The sequence below is a fragment of the Chionomys nivalis genome, chromosome 19 (assembly GCF_950005125.1).
Source record: "Chionomys nivalis chromosome 19, mChiNiv1.1, whole genome shotgun sequence".
Classification (NCBI taxonomy): Eukaryota; Metazoa; Chordata; class Mammalia; order Rodentia; family Cricetidae; genus Chionomys; species Chionomys nivalis.
The window spans coordinates 39,468,738-39,487,901 of record NC_080104.1 but is presented as its reverse complement, the minus strand read 5'-3'; the positions used below and the strand labels follow the sequence as shown (position 1 = coordinate 39,487,901).

Genomic DNA, 19,164 nt, shown 5'->3' with positions numbered 1-19,164 from the left:
TGGATCAAGATGGGAAAAAAAGACAGGGAGGAACTGGGAGGAGTAGGAAGGGGGAAACAGTAATATGAATATATTATATGAAAAATACTTTCTATAAAAGAAAAAAAGATCCTGTCAAAAAAAAGAGACAGAGATGGAGAGTGGAAGGGCAGGGGAGGGGAGAGAGGGCAAAGGGGGGGAAAGAGAGAACAAAGATAGGAGCAAAAGGGGGAGGGGACTTGTGAAGGAGAGGGGGCAGAAAGAGGAAGATATGGGAGGGGAAAGATGGAGGTGAAAAAGAGGGAGGTAGAAAAGGAGAAAAGGGAAAAAAGAGGAAGTGTGAGGGAGGAAAGGAGGGAAGGATATCCGTCCTATATATAACTTTTTGAATCAACTTGACCCATATTTAAAATTTCATCTTTAGGGGCTGGAGAGATGAATCAACAGTTAAGACCACTGGCTGCCATTCCAAAGGACCTGGATTCAATTTTCAACATCCACATGGCAGCTCTCAGCTGTTGTAACTCTAGTTCCAAGGACTCTGACACCCTCATACAGATATATATGTAAGTAAAACACCAATGCACATGAAATAAAATAATAATAATAATAAATAAAATTTATCTTTAATATTCCCAGATATGGCCAAGTTTATAGATCAAACTCTTCAAAATGATCTCCAAATAAATGAGCCTACTAAATACTGTCCACAAGAATGTATCCACACCTGTTTCACCAGTCTAAACAGTATGCTCACCTTGCTTTAGTTACTCAAACTGACTTTTAACTTTAACACAATGTTTACTCACATATTTTTATTACTCACTGGGACACACCGCTATGAGAAAAACGATAAAGTCTTTCTGAAATGACACTGCACCTCAAACTGAAAAAGGCTTACCTGAAAAGCTATGAGATAGCACAATGCAGCCAGCTCAGAGAGAGCTCGCCACTGGATGTCACTGTGCTGACCCATCTTCAAAAGTAGAGAGCCAACATGCATGTAGAAATGTCCTTTCGTTTCTAGGAAAGTAGCTGACAGCTTATCATTTCCACCCACAGAAGATTTCACAGACAGAAGAGCACTATCAAAACTGTAAGATTAAAAGAGTAAACAGGTACTCTATACCTACCACACTATAATTAATCAGTTTCATAATTTAATTCAAAACAAAATTACTAAGGCTATTTTAAAGCACACCTTGCACATTCACACTATGACCCTTCATAGATGAAGCACCCTAGAGGCTAGTCACAGATCAAACATTAGTGGGAATTTTCATCCAGCAATTACAATACTTCAATCTTAAACACACTCTACAATGATATCCTACTGCAAAATAGTTATTAATCACAAAAAAGATATGAATCAAATTAAAATGACAGATAAAATGTGAGAATATTTAATAGTAAATGACAACACAGTTCAGAAATTATTTTTATTTTATATTCTATTTAACATTTCGAAATCTAATAATCAATCTTTAGAAGCCTACCACTGTGTGAAGGATTACTCTTATCCTAAGTATTACGGCTTATCATAAGAAATCAGAGCAACAGATTTTCTAACAAATAAGGTCTGAGGATTTCTATGAGTTCTCAAAGACCTCTTAAGGGAAATCCCTGAGTTTAAAACTATTTTTGTAGTAATAATACTAAGAAACAGGGAATGCTTTGCACCCTTCATACTCAGTTTCTCACACATATATAAATGAATTTTATAGACTTCAGATGAAACAACATACAGAATGACATAGGTGAGAATCTACTTGTGTTCAATTGAGACAGATGCTACAAAAATGTAAAATAATGTCTCATTTTCTCAAGTTTTATTAAAAACACTCTTGCTTTTCATAAACACTGTTACTGTTATAAGCTTATTTGTTTTCATGAATTAGTATTTTTCAGCAACCCTTTACTTTCAGAGTTTTGGGAGTCTTTTGGTTTTTGTATTTTTTTTTTTTTTTTTTAAAGACAGGGTTTCTCTGCGTTGACCTGTCCTGAAATTTGCTCTGTAGACCAGGCTGGCCTCAAACTCAGGGATCCGCCTGCTTCTGCCTCCCAATCCACAAAAACCCAACAATCCTTTACGTTTTGGGTTTTTGTTTTTTTGCTTTTTGAGATAAGGGTTTCTCTGCATAGCCCTGGCTGTCCTGGAACTCAGTCTGTAGTACTGGCTGGCCTCAAACTAAGAGACCTGCCTAACTCTGCATCCCTAATGCTGGGACTAAAGGCATGCGCCACCACCACCTAGCCAATCCTCTACTTTCAAAGGCAAGCAGTGATCCATATACAAATCTAAGTGATGCTTTTATAATATGAAATTTGGTTAATAAAAATAAAAAAATAAAAAGAATCGGGTGGCAGTGGCACACACCTTTATTTTCAGCACTTGGGAGACAGAGGCAGGCAGATCTCTGTGACTTCAAAGTCAGCCTGGTCTATAGAGTGAGTTCCAGGACTGCCAGGGCTGTTAACACAAAGAAAAACTGTCTCCAACAAAACAAAACAAACAAACAAACAAAAAAAGTTTATTCATTATATTTGAATTACTTTGTTTCTAAGCCAAATGTTTTCTGAAATAGTAGTGATGCTAAATGCTTATACTAGCAAATCTGAACCTAGTCAATGAACAAAAAAGAACTTTGTTACGTGGTTTTTACTCAAAATTAGCACATTAAAAATAAAATGTGGGGGTGCTGCAGAGATGGCTCAGAGGTTAAGAGCACTGGCTGTTCTTCTAGAGGTTCTGAGTTCAATTCCCAGCATCCACATGGTGGCTCACAACCATCTATAGTGAGCTCTTGTGCCCTCTTCTGTCGTGCAGGCATACATGCAGGCAGAACACATTAAATAAATAAATAAATAAATAAACAAACAAACAAACAAATAAATAAATAGATAGATAGATAAAATAAAGTGTGGTTGGGCAGTGGTGGTGCTGTCTTTAATCCCAGCACTTGAGAGGCAGAGGCAAGCATATCTCTGTGAGTTCAAGGCCAGCCTGGTTTACAGAGAACGTTCCAGGAGAGGTTCCAAAGCAAAACAGAGAAACCCTGTCTCAAAAAAATAAATAAATAAATCAAAATAAATAAATACATTAAATTAAATCAAACGTGATACTCCAGAACATTCATTTTAATGTCGAACTATTAATCATGACAAAAGAAAATATTAAACTAGAAGGCTAATTTTCAGAGAGGTACTGTAAGAATTTTCTAGGGAGGGCAATACAGGTCAAAGGGCAAAGGCATTTATAGCCAAGCCTGGTGAGTTCATTCCCTGGAACCCACAAAAATGAAAGGGGCAGAACTAAATCCTATAAATTATCCCCAACCTCCACGCTTGCACTATGGCATATGACACCACATATAAGAGAACATAATTTTAAAATTACAAAAAAAAGTTCCCTAAAAATAAGTTGTATAGAATTATATAGCATTTCCACAAAAGTATATTCTCAAGTCTATTATTGTATGAGCATAGGTCAACTAGAGGAATGTTAATGATGTAAACAAACCTAGACCAATTACTACAAAAAAAAAAAAAAGGAAATCTGTCATGTGGCTAAGTGTGTTCATGCGCACACTCACACTCTCTCAACAGCAACATACCTTTCCAGTAGCTCTCTGCTCTCCTGCACATCTCTGGCAGAAAGTGTAAGAAGCATAAGGTTAGCATAGGCTAGAAGTAAGTCTTTACTGGTTGCTCTCCAAGTACTTTTATCGGACTCCAAACACTGCAGAGACTCCAAATATTCCTATTGTTTTAGAAAAACAATAAATCTTTAAGAATAAATCTTTAACAGATTTTTAAAAACTGACCACTGTATGCCTACAAAATCTTTGGTCCATTATTATTATAACTATAAAAATGGCAATTTTTACACTGGCCTTATAAATAAAAATACCAAATATACACACAGAGACACACACACACATTTATTATCCCAATCTATCCAAAATTTCATTTTATAGTTGTGCTATATTGATGAAAGAAATTTAAATGTTGAAGAACACTTAAATATGAAGGGATGTATGGTACCTATCCATCTAGAAATGGAGACAAATAGCTTTTACCTACCCTAAGAGTCTGTACAACACAGGAATTCCATTCTAAACTTGAACGTAGAGTTATGTTCTTCTCTGCCTCATGGCAGTGGGCCACAGCATCCTTCAGTCTTTTATTTGAACGGTACAGCTCTACTAGTCGGATATTCACATGAACATCATCAGGTCTTGCATAAAGTTCTGACTGAATCAAGTCAAAAAGTTTATTCCATCCATCTTCACCTTTACAATCTAAAAGCTGTTCCTATTTGGGAGAAAAGTCATTAAATGTTGAGTAATACTGATACAATTTTAGATAAGCCATAGGTTCATGCACAACCTTCAACTATATCTAGCTCTAAAAAAGTACACGGCATAGGTTATCACTCCACATAAACTATTAACTCCTTCACAGTTACTTCCAGATGTCAACAACTTCGTGTGAAAGTAGCACTTAGCTACCACAGTACCCGTGATTGTCCATCTTCACCTCAGAGACTTCAGTAAGACTATTATTGCCTCACATCCCTGTATACCTGTTACAACCTAACCAATCAACTCTTACCAGCAGGATCCTCACCTGCACACCCTGCAGCTCACAGAATGTGTGACTCAATGACTCAAGCCCAGTGTCTCACACTCATCTGCCACCCTCCTCATCCACTACAGTTTCCGCTCTTGAAACTAAATGAACAGTACTACCACGTCATGAGAGCCCCCAGCAGCTCTTCACAACAGCTCCCTCTCATAGTCTATACACAGGAGGAACTCATGGTTTCTTCACTCCCTACTATTACCTCCACATCACATGTTCTCCCACACCTTTCGTAATTCTAGGGGGAGTGACTTCTTCATCCCTAACAATTACCTTTATAATTAGCAAATAGGTAGGGTAGTAGCTTAGTTACTCTAACAATTACCTTTATAATTAGCAAATAGGTAGGGTAGTAGCTTAGTTACTCAGTTCTTTAATCATCTCATACAACGTTCAGACATTTGTCATTAATACAAGTCTTCCAAACCTATTATTTGATCATAGCGTTCTGACCAGGTGTTCGCCAGTTCACTCAACACCTCAGCGCCACATCTGTACTTCTCCACTACGAGAAGCTCTTTCAGCACACTTACATTGTCAAGCTTTAATTATCCACAACACATGGGTTTACTTTCTTCTCCATCAAGCTAAAATGCAGTAATTCTTAATATTCTACATTACTGCTTGTTTACAAAAATCCCTTCACCTAATTTTCTCTACCTTTCCTACGAGGACCCTATACCATTCTATCTGTGCTGCCATCAACAGCTGAACAACTGGAGATAGGGCATACTGGAATTTAGGAAATTTCAAATTCAGGCTGATTTGATTTTCATGATCTCATACCTCAAACTAGTATTACCTAAAATGAAGTACCATTTTACTTCTAATAAATGCATATTCTCTACTCCCTAAAAGGACCACATATTCCTCCAACCCTGATGTTCAACCTTTGGCCTTGACTTATTTTTCACTAAGAAAAGTGAAGCTATCCTGATGTATAAATTCTATTTTACTTTACCTACATATCTTCTACCTTTGCCTTACAAACACCTCCAGTAGCAATCTATACATTTCCTAACCTCCTCCATCAATCTCTCTCCTTCTGGATCATCTCCAAAAACTTATGGTTGGCTTCTTTTAATATGCAAAAAGAAAGCCTGGGCTTTGATTATACATGAAATACTAAATTAAAATCAGAAATTTTTTAAAAGGAACATTATACCTCTTTCAAAATAAGTTAATTGCTGAAACTTCTAAAGAAACATGTATAGGCCAGGCATAGTGGAACACACTTTTAATTCAGCACTCAGGAGGCAGGAGCAAATGGATCTGAGGCAAGCCTGGTCTACAATGTGAGTGGAACAGCTAGAGCTAAAGAGAGAAATCCTGTCTTGAGGGTGGGGGGTGAGGGAAATTATACATATACACACACACACACATATATATAATAGCATTAGAAGGAACAAGTTAAAAATAAATATACATTTATAGTTCATTTAATATTGTACAATGTATGCATTTATCTATATATGAAATATTTTCTCCAAAAGAGTTACTTAGTGACTTGTATTTTACTCAGTAAAGAATAACAAGAAGTACACCTTTAATCCTAGTACTCTAGAGGCTAAGTCAGGAGGACCATAAGTTTGGGGCCAGTCTAGGATATAAGCAAGACAGTCAAAAACAAACAAATGTAACAGTCAAAGCTGGATATGACAACATGGGAAAACCCAAAGTCATACAAAGTAACATTAAGAATTTTTAAGCATTTTTTAGTAATTATTCTGAATAAACTGTTTTTATTTTCTGTTTGAGAGCCTTTTTAGAACACATCTATTTCTATCACTCTGAGACAGGGTCTCATTACATAGCCTTGACTGACTTGAAACTTGCTATGTTATACCAGACTGGGCTTGGAATCATAGAGATCTCCATTCCTCTGCTTCCCAAGTGCTTAGATTAAATATATGCACTACTATGACAGGCTTGAACATACTTCTTTCTAGTTGTTTTAAGCTTTCAACCCATAAATAATTATCTAACAAAGAAAATTTTATGCCAGAGTTCCATTTACACCTTAGCTACATGCACGCAAGTACATGTACACAGACACTCACTCACACACACACTCACTCACTCACACACACACACACACACCCCTTACCTCCACTGGTCACAAAATGATACAATCTACCATAGCAACTACATTGTACGGAACTATGAAACTATAAAATCACTAAAATATTATTCTAGAATAATAACTGAGGTATCATTTGTAAAGTATTACACTGCCTAGTAAGCCAACACTCAGAAAGGTTTTACAAGATTTAAAGATTTTTAAAGAAAATATGAATGTACTATAAGTTTGCTACTGACAAGGATTTATGCTTAAAAACACTAAAAATGATGGTATCTGAGTTTTTTCTTCCATATGTTGCTTGGGTCGCGACTTTACCTTCAGCTTATAAATGGCAGGACTTCCTGGGAAAAGTTTGGCTGCTCTTTCAACCCAGTATTTTGCTCTTCCATCAGTCACGTCATTTTTACAAAGCAATTCTGCAATCTTTAACACAAGATCTTTCTGTGTTGGGTTTAATTCCACTGAACGCTGATATCAGAAAAATACCAAAAACAGAAATTATAAAGTGAACATAAGTGTAAGTATATACAATCACCTAAAAAAAATTACTACCATATTAAATTTTTTTTTTTTTTTTTTTTTGGTTTTTCGAGGCAGGGTTTCTCTGTAGCTTTGGAGCATGTCCTGGAACTAGCTCTTGTAGACCAGGCTGGCCTCGAACTCCCAGAGATCCGCCTGCCTCTGCCTCCCAAGTGCTGGGATTAAAGGCGTGCTACACCACCACCCGGCTACCATATTAAATTTTATGTCCCAATTTTTCAAAGACTTTTTTTGGGGGGAGTGGGAGTTTGAGACAGGGTTTCTCTGTGGTTTTGGAGCCTGTCCTGGAACTAGTTCTTGTAGACCAGGCTGGTCTCGAACTCACAGAGATCCGCCTGCCTCTGCCTCCCAAGTGCTAAAGGCGTGTGCCACCACCGCCTGGCCTTTTCAAAGATTTTTAAAATTATTTTAATTATATGCATGTGTTCCTGTGTGTGCACATATGCAAAACATGAATGTAGATACTCAAGAAGGCCAAAAGAGGCTGTCAGATTCCCTAGAAACTGACTTACAGGCAACTGTGAGCTGTTCCATTTGGTGCTGGGAACCAAACTCAGTACAAGTCTAGTGAGCACTCTTAACCTGTACAGCTTTTTAAAATCCTATTCCTAAATGATTTTATTTTAAAGTGGTTAAAATCACCAATACTTTTTTGTGGAGTAGATGTGGTCTCAGATACCTTTCATCTCAGCACTCAGGAGACAAAGGCTAGAGCATCTCTATGAGCTTGAGGCCAGCAAGTTCTAGGACACCGAGAACTAGATAAAATGCCCTCAAAAAACAAACCTAACCAAAACAGAAACAAATCGTTGTGACTATAAATCAAATAAATTTTGCATTGCTTAGGTAAATTTTTAAAAAATGCATGAGGTTATTGTCTCTGACCATTTTCAGGTTTTACTTATTTTGTTTCCAGGGGTGTAGGTGCTCCTGTGCCATGGTCAACCAGTTGAAGTCATAGGACAGCTCCCTCCTTCCACCATGCAGACTGCAGGAACCAAACTCACCTGGTCAGGCTCAGGCACCTTTACCAGCTGGGCCATCCCCCCCAGCTACACTACATTTTATGTGTTTTAAATATTCAAAATTTTAGCCCAATGGTGGCTGCACAAGTCTTTAACCCCAACACTAGGGAGGCAAAGACAGGTGGATTTCTGTGAGTTCAAGGCCTCCCTGGCCAAAAGAGGGACAGGCTTCAAAGCAAGCAAGAAACCCTGTCTCCACCCCCCCCAAAATCAAAATTTTAAATATGTTCCAAACTAAGCCACTTAATGCTTAATGCTAAGTATTAATGCTTATTTCACTACATTGATAAAATTAATATGAATTATTTATTACATACCATAGGCATCACCTGTATGGCTATGCAAAGGTTACACTTTAAAAAAAAAAAAAGTACAGATTTTTAGTCTCCATGTATGTCTGTGTACCATGGGTGTGACTTGTACCCAAGGAGGCCAGAAGAAGACATCAGATTCCTTGGAAGTAGAATTACAAATGGCTGTAAGCCACCACACGGGTGCTGGGTTGAAACCCAGTTCCTCTGGAAGATGAGCCCAAACTCTTCATTGATGAGCCATCGCTCTGGCCTCACAGAGGCTGTACTTTAACTCTATAATTACCTTATAACATTCAACAGCTTTGTCTGTATTTTCTTCAGCTTCATAAAGAAGACCCAAAAATCTGTGGGCTTTAGGGTCCCTCTCTTGCACATTAATATATGTAGAAATGTATCTGTTTTAAAAACAAGAGTCATCAATTAAACATGTTTTAAAATACAAAACTAAACTTCAGATCATTACACTTATGACTCTACTGCATCGTAAACCAAGCACCCACCAATTCTTCTACTCTAAGTCAGTTACCAGCTATTTATTCAACATGGAGTACCAAAATATCCACTGCAAAGTAGCTAACAATCACACGGAGACAACACATTTCCTCATTTTACTGTTTTACTCAAGATGTATTTATTTACTCATCCTCAGCTGAGTACTCTTAATCACTAGTCATCTCTCCAGGCCCTCATTTTACTACAAAGTGCTACACTTGCCAAATGATTCTTCTTCTACTACCTACAAGAAATGAATGCATAATTTTTTTTTATTTCCCGATCGTATTAAGTAAACCACTAAAGAGTTTCACATAATAAGCAATGATTATAATCAACAAACTGCAATGAAAAATTTTTAAATGAGAATGTTAAATACTAAAAATGTTTCACAAAACAAAAGAATATATTTACCTTTTAAACAAGAAAACAATCTCTAAGTACTATACTCAGCTAAATTTGAACAGCAGAAAAATGTTTTGACCCAAACAGAACTAATTCTCTTCTCTTCCCATCCTGAATTTGGGAGGGACTGTGTCTACCGCAGTATATACATGGAAGTCAGAGGACAATCTGCAGAAGCTGGTTCCGGGGGTGTAGCTCAGGTCCATCACGCTGGTGGCGGGCGAGCACCTTTACGCACTAAGACATCTATCTCAGCAGCCCCTAATTTCTATGTCTTGTATCAAGCAATATTAAATCAAGTAACAACAAAAATAAAGTTATCTTCTAGGTTCATTAACAATGTGAAAAAGACCAAACACGAAAACTAAGAAGAAAAACTCTCATATTAACAAGAACAACAGTTAACAGACTCAGATGTGGCCAACAGCAGTTATCACTGCTTCCCTTTCCTTCTTGGGAAGAGGCTGCCAGGGATATACCCAGAGGCCCTCATACATAAAATTCAGAGGAAAATAACTGACTCTCTAAAGAACTGTCCTAGGAAAACCTGGGTTGCAGCCTTTCTCAGTAGCAGTCCCCTGGTCCCATCACTGCTTTTGATAATCTTTCTCCCTTTGAACTTCCTTTTCTAAGCTACTCTGAGTAAGGAAATTAGAACCAGCCAGTTTCTTGTCTGGTTGGTAAGAAAGCAACTACTGAGGTTGTTAGGTTGGCTGTTCCCTGGCCAGCATTTTATGAAGTCAGTGTTTCCTGCTTCTTAACTAACCAGAAAGAAATTCACACACAGGAATGATCTCTTTCATTCTACATAAGGGCAATTTTAGAAAGAGTGTTTTAAGACAAATAATTTCTGTACTAGATATAAACAAAAGCCAGTAAGAAATACTCTTAGAAGCTCAATCTAACAAATGTCTGAGAGCAATAAATCCCTTATTCCAGGATACACTTAAATAAAAATGTATTCTTTAGCAGTTCTTCCTATTACAAGAATGGAAAATTGAAACCTCTTTCCAGGTTGGTACTTACTTTTTAGCAAGATCATATTCTTTAGCTTCATAGTACAGTTTTGCAAAATAGAATCCTTTCATTGACTTCTAAAAAAGAATTGAGTGGTTTTACTGTTTATATTTTCAAATATTACACAACTTTTTCAAAGGACAAAAATGCCCTAACAAGTATAATATTAACTTTTCCATATGAAAAGAAAAAAATGAGCTGAGCAGTGGTGATGCACACCTTTAATCCCAGCACTCAGGAGGCAGAGGGAGGTGGATGTCTGTGAGTTCAACGCCAGCCTGGTCTACAAGAACTAGTTCCAAGATAGGCTTCAAAGCTACAGGAAAACCTTGTCTTGAAAACAAACAAACAAAAAAAAAAGAAGAAGAAAAAAAGTAAAATGTTACCTGAACACACACACACACACACACACACACACACATATATATCCTAAGAGTTAATGAGTGGTTCCAAATTTTATAAATTTCATAAAAAATAAATTCAATAGTTAAAATGGGCATCAGAAGTTACAATTCAAGGCAGGTGAAGTAGTTCACACCTGCAGTCCCAAACACTCCGGAACTGGAAATAGAAGCAAGAGGATCCTGAGTTCAAGGCCATCCTAACCTCAAAACCAGCTTGAATTACCACACACACACACACAAAATGAAAAAAGTTTACTCAGAGAAGCTAGGGACACCTTAGCCATGTGTTACCCAGCAATCTTTTACTGCTTTCCTTGCATTACTTCACAGATAAGTAAGTACATGAAAACCAGTTTTTCTGGAGAAAGGGATGATTACCAGAAATCTCTCCTTCCCTACCCTCTGTAAGAAGCCTCCTTGGGAAAGCATTTCAGACTCATTAAAGTTCTGGACATTCCCTGGTCCATGTACTATTCTCTTTAAAAACCAGTATTTTACACACGAATTTTTAAAGATTGAAATAAAATGTGGTATTTTGTTTCTTTTTTTTAAACAGGGTTATTAGCCTTAACTGGCCTGATACACGAGATGTAGAACCAGGACAGCCTCAAAGATCCACCTGCTTCAGCCTCCCAAGTGATGGGATTACAGGCACATAGCACACCTGACTTTGAAATAATATCTGGGATTGGAGAGATGGCTCAGTGGTTAAGAGCACTGACTACTCTTCCAGAGGTCCTGAGTTCAAGTCCCAGAAACCACATGAGGGCACACAATATAATGAAATCTGGTGCCCTCTTCTGGCCTGCTGGCATACATTGCAGGCAGAACACTGTATAGATGATAAACACATCTTTTTAAAAAGGAAAAGGAAATAAAATCTGAATTCTTAAAATAAACCTATTTCATACCCTGAATCTTTACTACTATAAACTGCCAAGTCCAGAACACAGCTTCACACAAGATATGATCTGCAGGCAGAGAAAAGGCTGAGCGGTGAAGAGGAGCACCCACATGGCAGTTCTCCACCTCTGTAACTAAGAGGAGCACCCACATAGCAGCTCTCCACCTCTGTAACTACAGTTCCAGGGATCCAACACCCTCTTCTGACCTCCATGGGCATCAAGCACACAAGTGACACACATACATACATACATGCAGGCAAAACACTCATACCCATAAAAGAGAATCGTTGCCAATGGCTTTGGATACGCCAGTATTCAGAGACTTTTGGTTTATGAAGGGAGAGGTAATCTTCCTCTTTCTATGAAGGATAATTTTGCTATATGGAATGTTGCTAACAGAACTGGTTCAGACATTTGTGGGACTTATTAGCTTAACTCTGCTACTGACAAGTTGTCGAAAGGGGGCTTTGGGAACTATCTGGTGTCTGAGCTAATCAACTCAATGGTATAAATTCTGATACTTAGAATAGCAGTATCAGAGCATTCTAGCTGAAGGTGTCAAAGTATACCTAGAAGACAGCGAGTTTCCTGATGTCTTCTAACTCAAGGACATTGTCACTCCTACAACATTCTGCTTATGTGTTAACAGCAGTGATCAAAGTCCTGTTTTTATTGTTTTTGTCCGTGTTTATCTATCCCTTCAACTGTACATTATACTCAGGTACAATCCTGGTTGCTAGATTTCAACCACCACTGAACCGCGAGTAGGTAGGTACTCAATATATATTTAAGTACAAATCTGCCCAGTCTTAATTTCCTTGGAATTAATTTCAAAATTTTTTAAATTACTTTTTTCCTTACCTACGTTTCTCCATAAAGTTTGTAACCATTTGTTCTACTCATTATTAAAATATCTAAGAACTCGCTTGGGTTTTTTTTTCATTTCTTTACTCTCTAATTTAATATGCAGAGGAATCACCTCTTAAGATCACTTTTATAAGCATAATCAAATACTTAGTATACATTCTCAACAAAATTTCATCATCAATTTTGTAGTAGGAAAATGATATTAACTAATCCTTAAGGATTTGGGGGAGCATAAACCTTCTGATCCTTTCGCCTCTTCCTCCTGAACGCTGAGATCAAGTGTGGGCTACTACGCCCAATCCTTGGTTTTGGCAAACTAAGCCAGGAGGCCTTCATGATGTTAGACAAGCACTTTTAGAACTGAGTTACAGGGCTGGAGAGATGGCTCAGGGGTTAAGAGCTTTGTCTGGTCTTCCAAAGGTCCTGAGTTCAATTCCCAGCAACCACATGGTGACTCACAACCATCTGTAATGGGGGTCTGGTGCCCTCTTCTGGCCTGCAGGCATACACACAAACAGAATATTGTATACATAATAAATAAAATAATTAAAAAAAAGAACTGAGTTACACCCCAAAAATCCACTCCTTAAGGACTCCTTAACCTCACTGATATATATGGGTTTTTTTGTTTGTTTTTTTTGTTTTGTTTTGTTTTTCGAGACAGAGTTTCTCTGTGGTTTTGGAGTCTGTCCTGGAACTAGCTCTTGTAGACCAGGCTGATCTCGAACTCACAGAGATCCGCCTGCCTCTGCCTCCCAAGTGCTGGGATTAAAGGCGTGCGCCACCACCGCCCGGCTCTATATGGTTATTTTGAAATGTTTCTAGTTGTTACTTGTTTCAGTGTTCAGTGTATTTATGAAACAAGACTGACTTTTTAGCGAAAATAATGTTTTCTATGCTGTTTACTCTAGTGGTTATGTGCTAAGAAAGGACATTCTCACTTGAGATTCATAAAATTTTCATCCCTATATTCTTTCAGTCTCTCTAAAATTACTTTGAAATCTAATACTTATTTTTCTAAGTAGTATACACTGGATCCTTTGTTTTTAAAAGTCATTAACCAATTATTACTTTTCAAGCAATACCTATTAAACAACCAATCCTTTTCTCCACCCATCTGGAAAGTAACCCAATTTCTATGTGTAACATATGTGTTTTTAAGCCATGTTCTCACTCTAGCAGAAACTCACCAGAAATGCTCCTGTAGTCCAGGCTGCAAATGAACAGTGATTCTCCTAGCTCAGCCCAGAGTACTGGGATCAAAGGTATAAGCCACTGGGGCTGAAGAGACGGCTCAGACAGAGGTAAAGAGCAACAGTTGCTCTCCCATAGGTCCCTGGTTCGAATCCTAGCACCCACATGGCAGCTCACAACTGTAGCTCGGGGATCTGATGCCTTCTTCTGGATTCTGCAGGCACTGAAAATGTACATGCTACACAGACATACACGCAGGCAAAACGCCCACACACATAAGTAATAATTTCTTAAAGGGTATATATTACAGTCTTTTAATTTTGTTTTAAAGATTTACTTATTATACAATGTTCTGTCTACATGCATGCCTATGGGCCAGAAGAGGGCACGACATTTCACTACAGAAGGCTGTGAGCCACCATGTGGTTGCTGGGAATTGAACCCAGCAGTGGGTGCCTTAAACTGCTGACCCATCTCTCCAGCCCCCTATCACAGTCTCAATTTTTTTTTTAAATATTTATTTTACTTATTTATTAGGTATACAATAGTCTGTCTGTGTGTATGCCTACAGGCCGGAAGAGGGCACCAGACCTCTTTACAGATGGTTGTGAGCCACCATGCAGTTGCCGGGAATTGAACTCAGGACCTTTGGAAGAGCAGGCAATGCTCTTAACCACTGAGCCATCTCTCCAGCTCCCACAGTCTCAATTTTAATACCTCTTTCTGCTACCTAACTTACAAAGATTTACAAAATCATATTTGAAATTTGAGCACAAGACAGTAGTGGGGCTGGAGAGATGGCTCAGTGGTTAAGAGCATTGCCTGCTATTCCAAAGGTCCTGAGTTCAATTCCCAGCAACCACATGGTGGCTCACGACCATCTGTAATGAGGTCGGGTGCCCTCTTCTGGCCTGAAGGTATATATTGTATACTAAATAAATATTTTTAAAAAAGACAGTAGCAAGTTAAATTTTACTTACAAATTATTTTTTATAATTTATTTATTCATTTTATATGTAGGAGTTGTTTCCTCTGCATATAGGCTATGTATACCACATGCATGCCTGATGCTGGAGATCAGAAAAGGGTGCTGTATCCCCTCCAACTCCAATTAGAATTATGAGTATACCATATGGATAACTGAACTAAACCTGGGTCCTCTGCAAGAGCAGTAAGTGATCTTAAACTCTAAGTCATCTCTCCAGTCCCTAAATTCTTCTTTTTGGGGGAAGAGGGGGGTGTTTCCAACAAGGTTTCTCTGTATAACTGCCCTAGTTGCCCTGGAACTAGCTCTTGTAAACCAGACTGGCCTCAAACTCACAGAGATCCACCTGCCTCTGCCTACCGACTGCTGGGACTAAAGGCGTGCACCACCACTGCCCAGCCCCTTAAATTCTTAAAGAGTAGGTCAGACTAAATAAGTTATAATTCCATATTACCTTTAATTATTCAAAAACATACGGCATACAACCAGTGTGTATGTGGGACTGGTAGTGCTTTTGCAAGTTCACTAGAACAACTGGGGGAGATATGTTGCTAATATAAATTTGTAAACTATATGAACATAATATTTAAGATAGCTGGAGAGATGGCTCAGTGGTTAAGAGTTAGAGTTCTCTAGCTGCTCCTTCAAAGGATCTAGGTTTGAGTCCCAGGCCCACATGGCAGCTCACTCTAGTGTCAGGGGATCTGATGCCTTCTTCTGGCCTCCTCCAGCACAGGAACACATGTGATACATGAAGACATAGAAATAAACAATAAAAATATTTTTTTAAAAATTATTTAAAGATTTAGTATAGTTAGAGCTGGCAATATGGCTTCAGTGAGTAAGTGCACCTTGCCATCAAGCCCAAAGACCTAAATTCCAACCCTAGGCCCCATGTGGTAGAAGAGAACCAACTCTAGCAAACTTTCCCCTGACTTCCACAAGTGCACTTATTTACACACACATTCTCACAAAATAAGATGCGATAAAAAATAAATGTAAGGCACTGGTTAAAAAAAAATAAATTGGAACAGGAATATAAAAAAGTACAGTCACTATAGAGAAGAATTTGGGGGCTCCTCAGAAAACACCAATTATTTTTTGGTGTAAACCGAAGGTAATTAAGAGTAAGCCCTAAAATATTTTTATATCATTGTTCACTGCATTGTATGTATTGGACAAAAGATATAAATAACCTAAGTGTCAATCAACAGTAAATGAATAAGCAAAACGTGGCATACCTAAGATACATACATACTATTATTCAGCCATTAAAAAGGGGTGACTCCTAACACCTGCTACAATATGGATGACCTTGAAATTACACTAAGTGAAATGAACTGGCCACAAAAGGACAAAAATAATATCCTACAAACATGAAATATCAATAATAACCAAACTTATAAAATGAAAACAGTAAAATACAGGTCACCAGGAGCACAGGAAAGAAAGGCCTGCGGTATTATTTCTTAGTAGTTACAGAACTTGTTTGGCATAATTTCTTTTTAAATAAGAAGGTTTGGAAGTAAGGATTCCGGTTGGAGTTAGCAGCACAGGAGTGGCCGATGAAGGAGCTCGCTAAGAGACAAGCTTTCTCACGGCTGTCGCTCTCCGAGTTGGTGACCAACCAACCCAACCACTCCTACATCAAAAACTGTTTTTAAAAAATATGTTGGTAGCTTGGCATGGCGCATTCAGGGGTGGACACCAGCACTCAGGAGGCAGAGGCAGGAGGGGCTCTGTGAGTTCAAGGCCAGCCTGATCTACAAAGTGAGTTCCAGGACATTGGAAGCTACATAATGAGACCCTGTCTAGAAAGCCAAACAAATGAAAAAATAATAGGAATTGAATACATACAGACTTTACTTGCTTGTTACCGTTCCTAACAAAATTTAACAACTATTTATAGAGTATTACATACTATTAGCTGAACATGACTTATCTGAAATTTTCGGCATTTTTAGATTTCAGGGTCTTTGGGTTTGGGTTTTTGTTCTCAGATTTTAAAAATATTTTCAAACGTATGAGACATCCTGGTGACAAGACCCAAGTCTAAGTATAAATACATGTGTTTAATGTGAACCTCATTCACAGAAACCTGAAGGTACTTTCACTTGATAATTTTTGTGCCCTGGAGTTTTGATTTTTTTTTTTTTTTTTTTGGTTTTTCGAGACAGGGTTTCTCTGTGGTTTTGGAGCCTTTCCTGGAACTAGCTCTTGTAGACCAGGCTGGTCTCGAACTCACAGAGATCCGCCTGCCTCTGCCTCCCAAGTGCTGGGATTAAAGGCATGCGCCACCACCGCCCGGCTTTGGAGTTTTGATTTTGACCCATCAGAGGCAACTGGTTGTAAATTTCCCACTTGTGGCAGACCAGCACTAAAAGAACTTAAATTTTTTTTTTTTTTTTTTTTTTTTTGGTTTTTCGAGGCAGGGTTTCTCTGTAGCTTTGGAGCATGTCCTGGAACTAGCTCTTGTAGACCAGGCTGGCCTCGAACTCCCAGAGATCCGCCTGCCTCTGCCTCCCAAGTGCTGGGATTAAAGGCGTGCGCCACCACCGCCCGGCTTTGAACTTGAAAATTTTAAAGATCACTTTGGACCCTGATTTTTTTTTGGAGTTAGAGTCATTGGACAGGATTATTTAACCCTTTCAAACTAAGAAAACATTTAAAGTAACAACAACAACAACAAAAAAAACCCAAACCCTGCTATTTACATAAGGGACTTGTACATGCATGAACTGTGGTATATATGGACAATCATAAAAATCCTTAGAGACAACTCTATTTTTCAGAATTTAAAAAAATAACTGACTGAACTATGCGTTTGCAAGAGATAAATTGAAGCTCGCTGTATTTCAAGCTCTGCCCCAAACGTTTAACATGAAACAAAACTACGTTTTTATTGACGGAGTCTATACTGTACCAAATTTCAGTTTACAAATGGCAGGACTTGATTGTTCAACCCCAGAAAAAATTGACTCTGGAGCCTCTGAATATCTCTCTCCACCGGCAAAATAATTGTAACACATTAATGATCAAAATTAGAAAAACACCCACAAGACATGGTATGGAAAAACGACGTTGGCAATATTTAGTTAGGCATAGAAACTACTAAGAAATTTAAAATTCCCGACCTTCTGCCTTTAAATAAAAAACTTCTAAAAAGAAGCCAAGAATAGCAGCTTCCAAAAGAGGTTTGGGAAGCGGATGTAAGGAGTGGGGCACAGCAAGCGAAGACTCCCAATTAAGGGCCTCCCGTGTGATTTGTGCTGACGCGCCCTAGCGAATGTGGCTGTCTGTCCGCTCCACGTCCACGCAGCCACCCACACAGCGGGAAAAGCCCACGGCCGAGCGGCGTCAGCCTCCCGGGGAGCCACGGCCCGCGTCGCAGGACCCAGCTATTGCGGGGGACCCAAGGCGCCTGCACGGCCAGACGAGCCCCGCACAGAGCCCCAAGCCGGCCGATCGCGCCGAGACCGAGGCGACGAGGCCCGAGTGGGCCCGCGGCGGGCCGCCATGAGGAGGAAAGGCGGGCGGCCGCGGTCCCCACGCCTCCGGTGCTCAGCAGCGCCACGCCAACGCCGCCCGCGGCCGCCTCCGCTCCAGTCGGAGCCGAGGCCGCCGGGAGCCATGACGCCGGCCAGCCCTGACCCGCTCACCTCTCGGGACGACGGGGCGGAGCCCTGCACCGAGGCGATGTACCGCTCCACCTCGGCCTTGCTGCGCCTCATCGCGCCGCCGAACGAGCTCCCCGCGAGCGGGAAGCAGCGCCGGGGCCTACCGCCGCCGCTGTCTCCAGGAGGTGAGCACCGAACACCGGTGACGCAGCTCCGTCGCGAGCGGATGGGGGCGGCGCGCGCGGCGCGTCATCACCGTGCGCCGCGCAGCGGCCTGACGCTCTGGTTTGCTGCCTCCCGCCTTCGGACCACGTTACCGTTTTTTTGCTTTTTTTTCCCCCCCCTAACGAATGTGCATAACTCCCTTCCCCAGGAAAAAAAAAAAAAAAAAAAAAAAACAACCTTTATATATCTCATTAGTGGTTATGTCACAAAGCGGGCCCAAAGTGGCGATGCTGTTGACAGTGCCCTAAGAATCCGACCGTTTTGGTGCTCTATCTAGTCAAGGTTTAAAAGTTGATTTCTTTTAATTTCCTTTAAAAAAAAAAAAAACTTTTAAAGAGACAGGCTTCATCATTGACTCTGGTTTCAATAGAATAATGGTTAATGCTGGACCGTGATTTTATGCTTGGATAAACCAGGGTTGAAAAACTAGCTTACAGGGTGAGATGCGCTGGTGCCCGGAGTAATTGA

The 19,164-nt window shown here is 39.4% G+C and overlaps 1 protein-coding gene across 2 annotated transcripts in view; it reads right to left on the bottom strand.

Moving 5' to 3' along the window:
- LOC130862385 (E3 SUMO-protein ligase RanBP2) overlaps positions 1 to 18,678 on the bottom strand; it is a 56,914-nt gene extending 38,236 nt beyond the window's left edge. For both annotated transcript variants that reach the window (XM_057751963.1, XM_057751962.1), the window contains exons 1-7: positions 18,514 to 18,678; positions 10,509 to 10,576; positions 8,869 to 8,980; positions 7,022 to 7,174; positions 4,063 to 4,293; positions 3,594 to 3,739; positions 881 to 1,073 (exon numbers count right to left, since the gene is read on the bottom strand). In XM_057751963.1, the coding sequence (XP_057607946.1) occupies positions 881 to 1,073; positions 3,594 to 3,739; positions 4,063 to 4,293; positions 7,022 to 7,174; positions 8,869 to 8,980; positions 10,509 to 10,576; positions 18,514 to 18,585 (975 nt within the window). In that variant the 5' untranslated portion in view covers positions 18,586 to 18,678. The remainder of the gene's footprint in view (positions 1 to 880; positions 1,074 to 3,593; positions 3,740 to 4,062; positions 4,294 to 7,021; positions 7,175 to 8,868; positions 8,981 to 10,508; positions 10,577 to 18,513) is intronic.
- Positions 18,679 to 19,164: the final 486 nt, after the last annotated feature.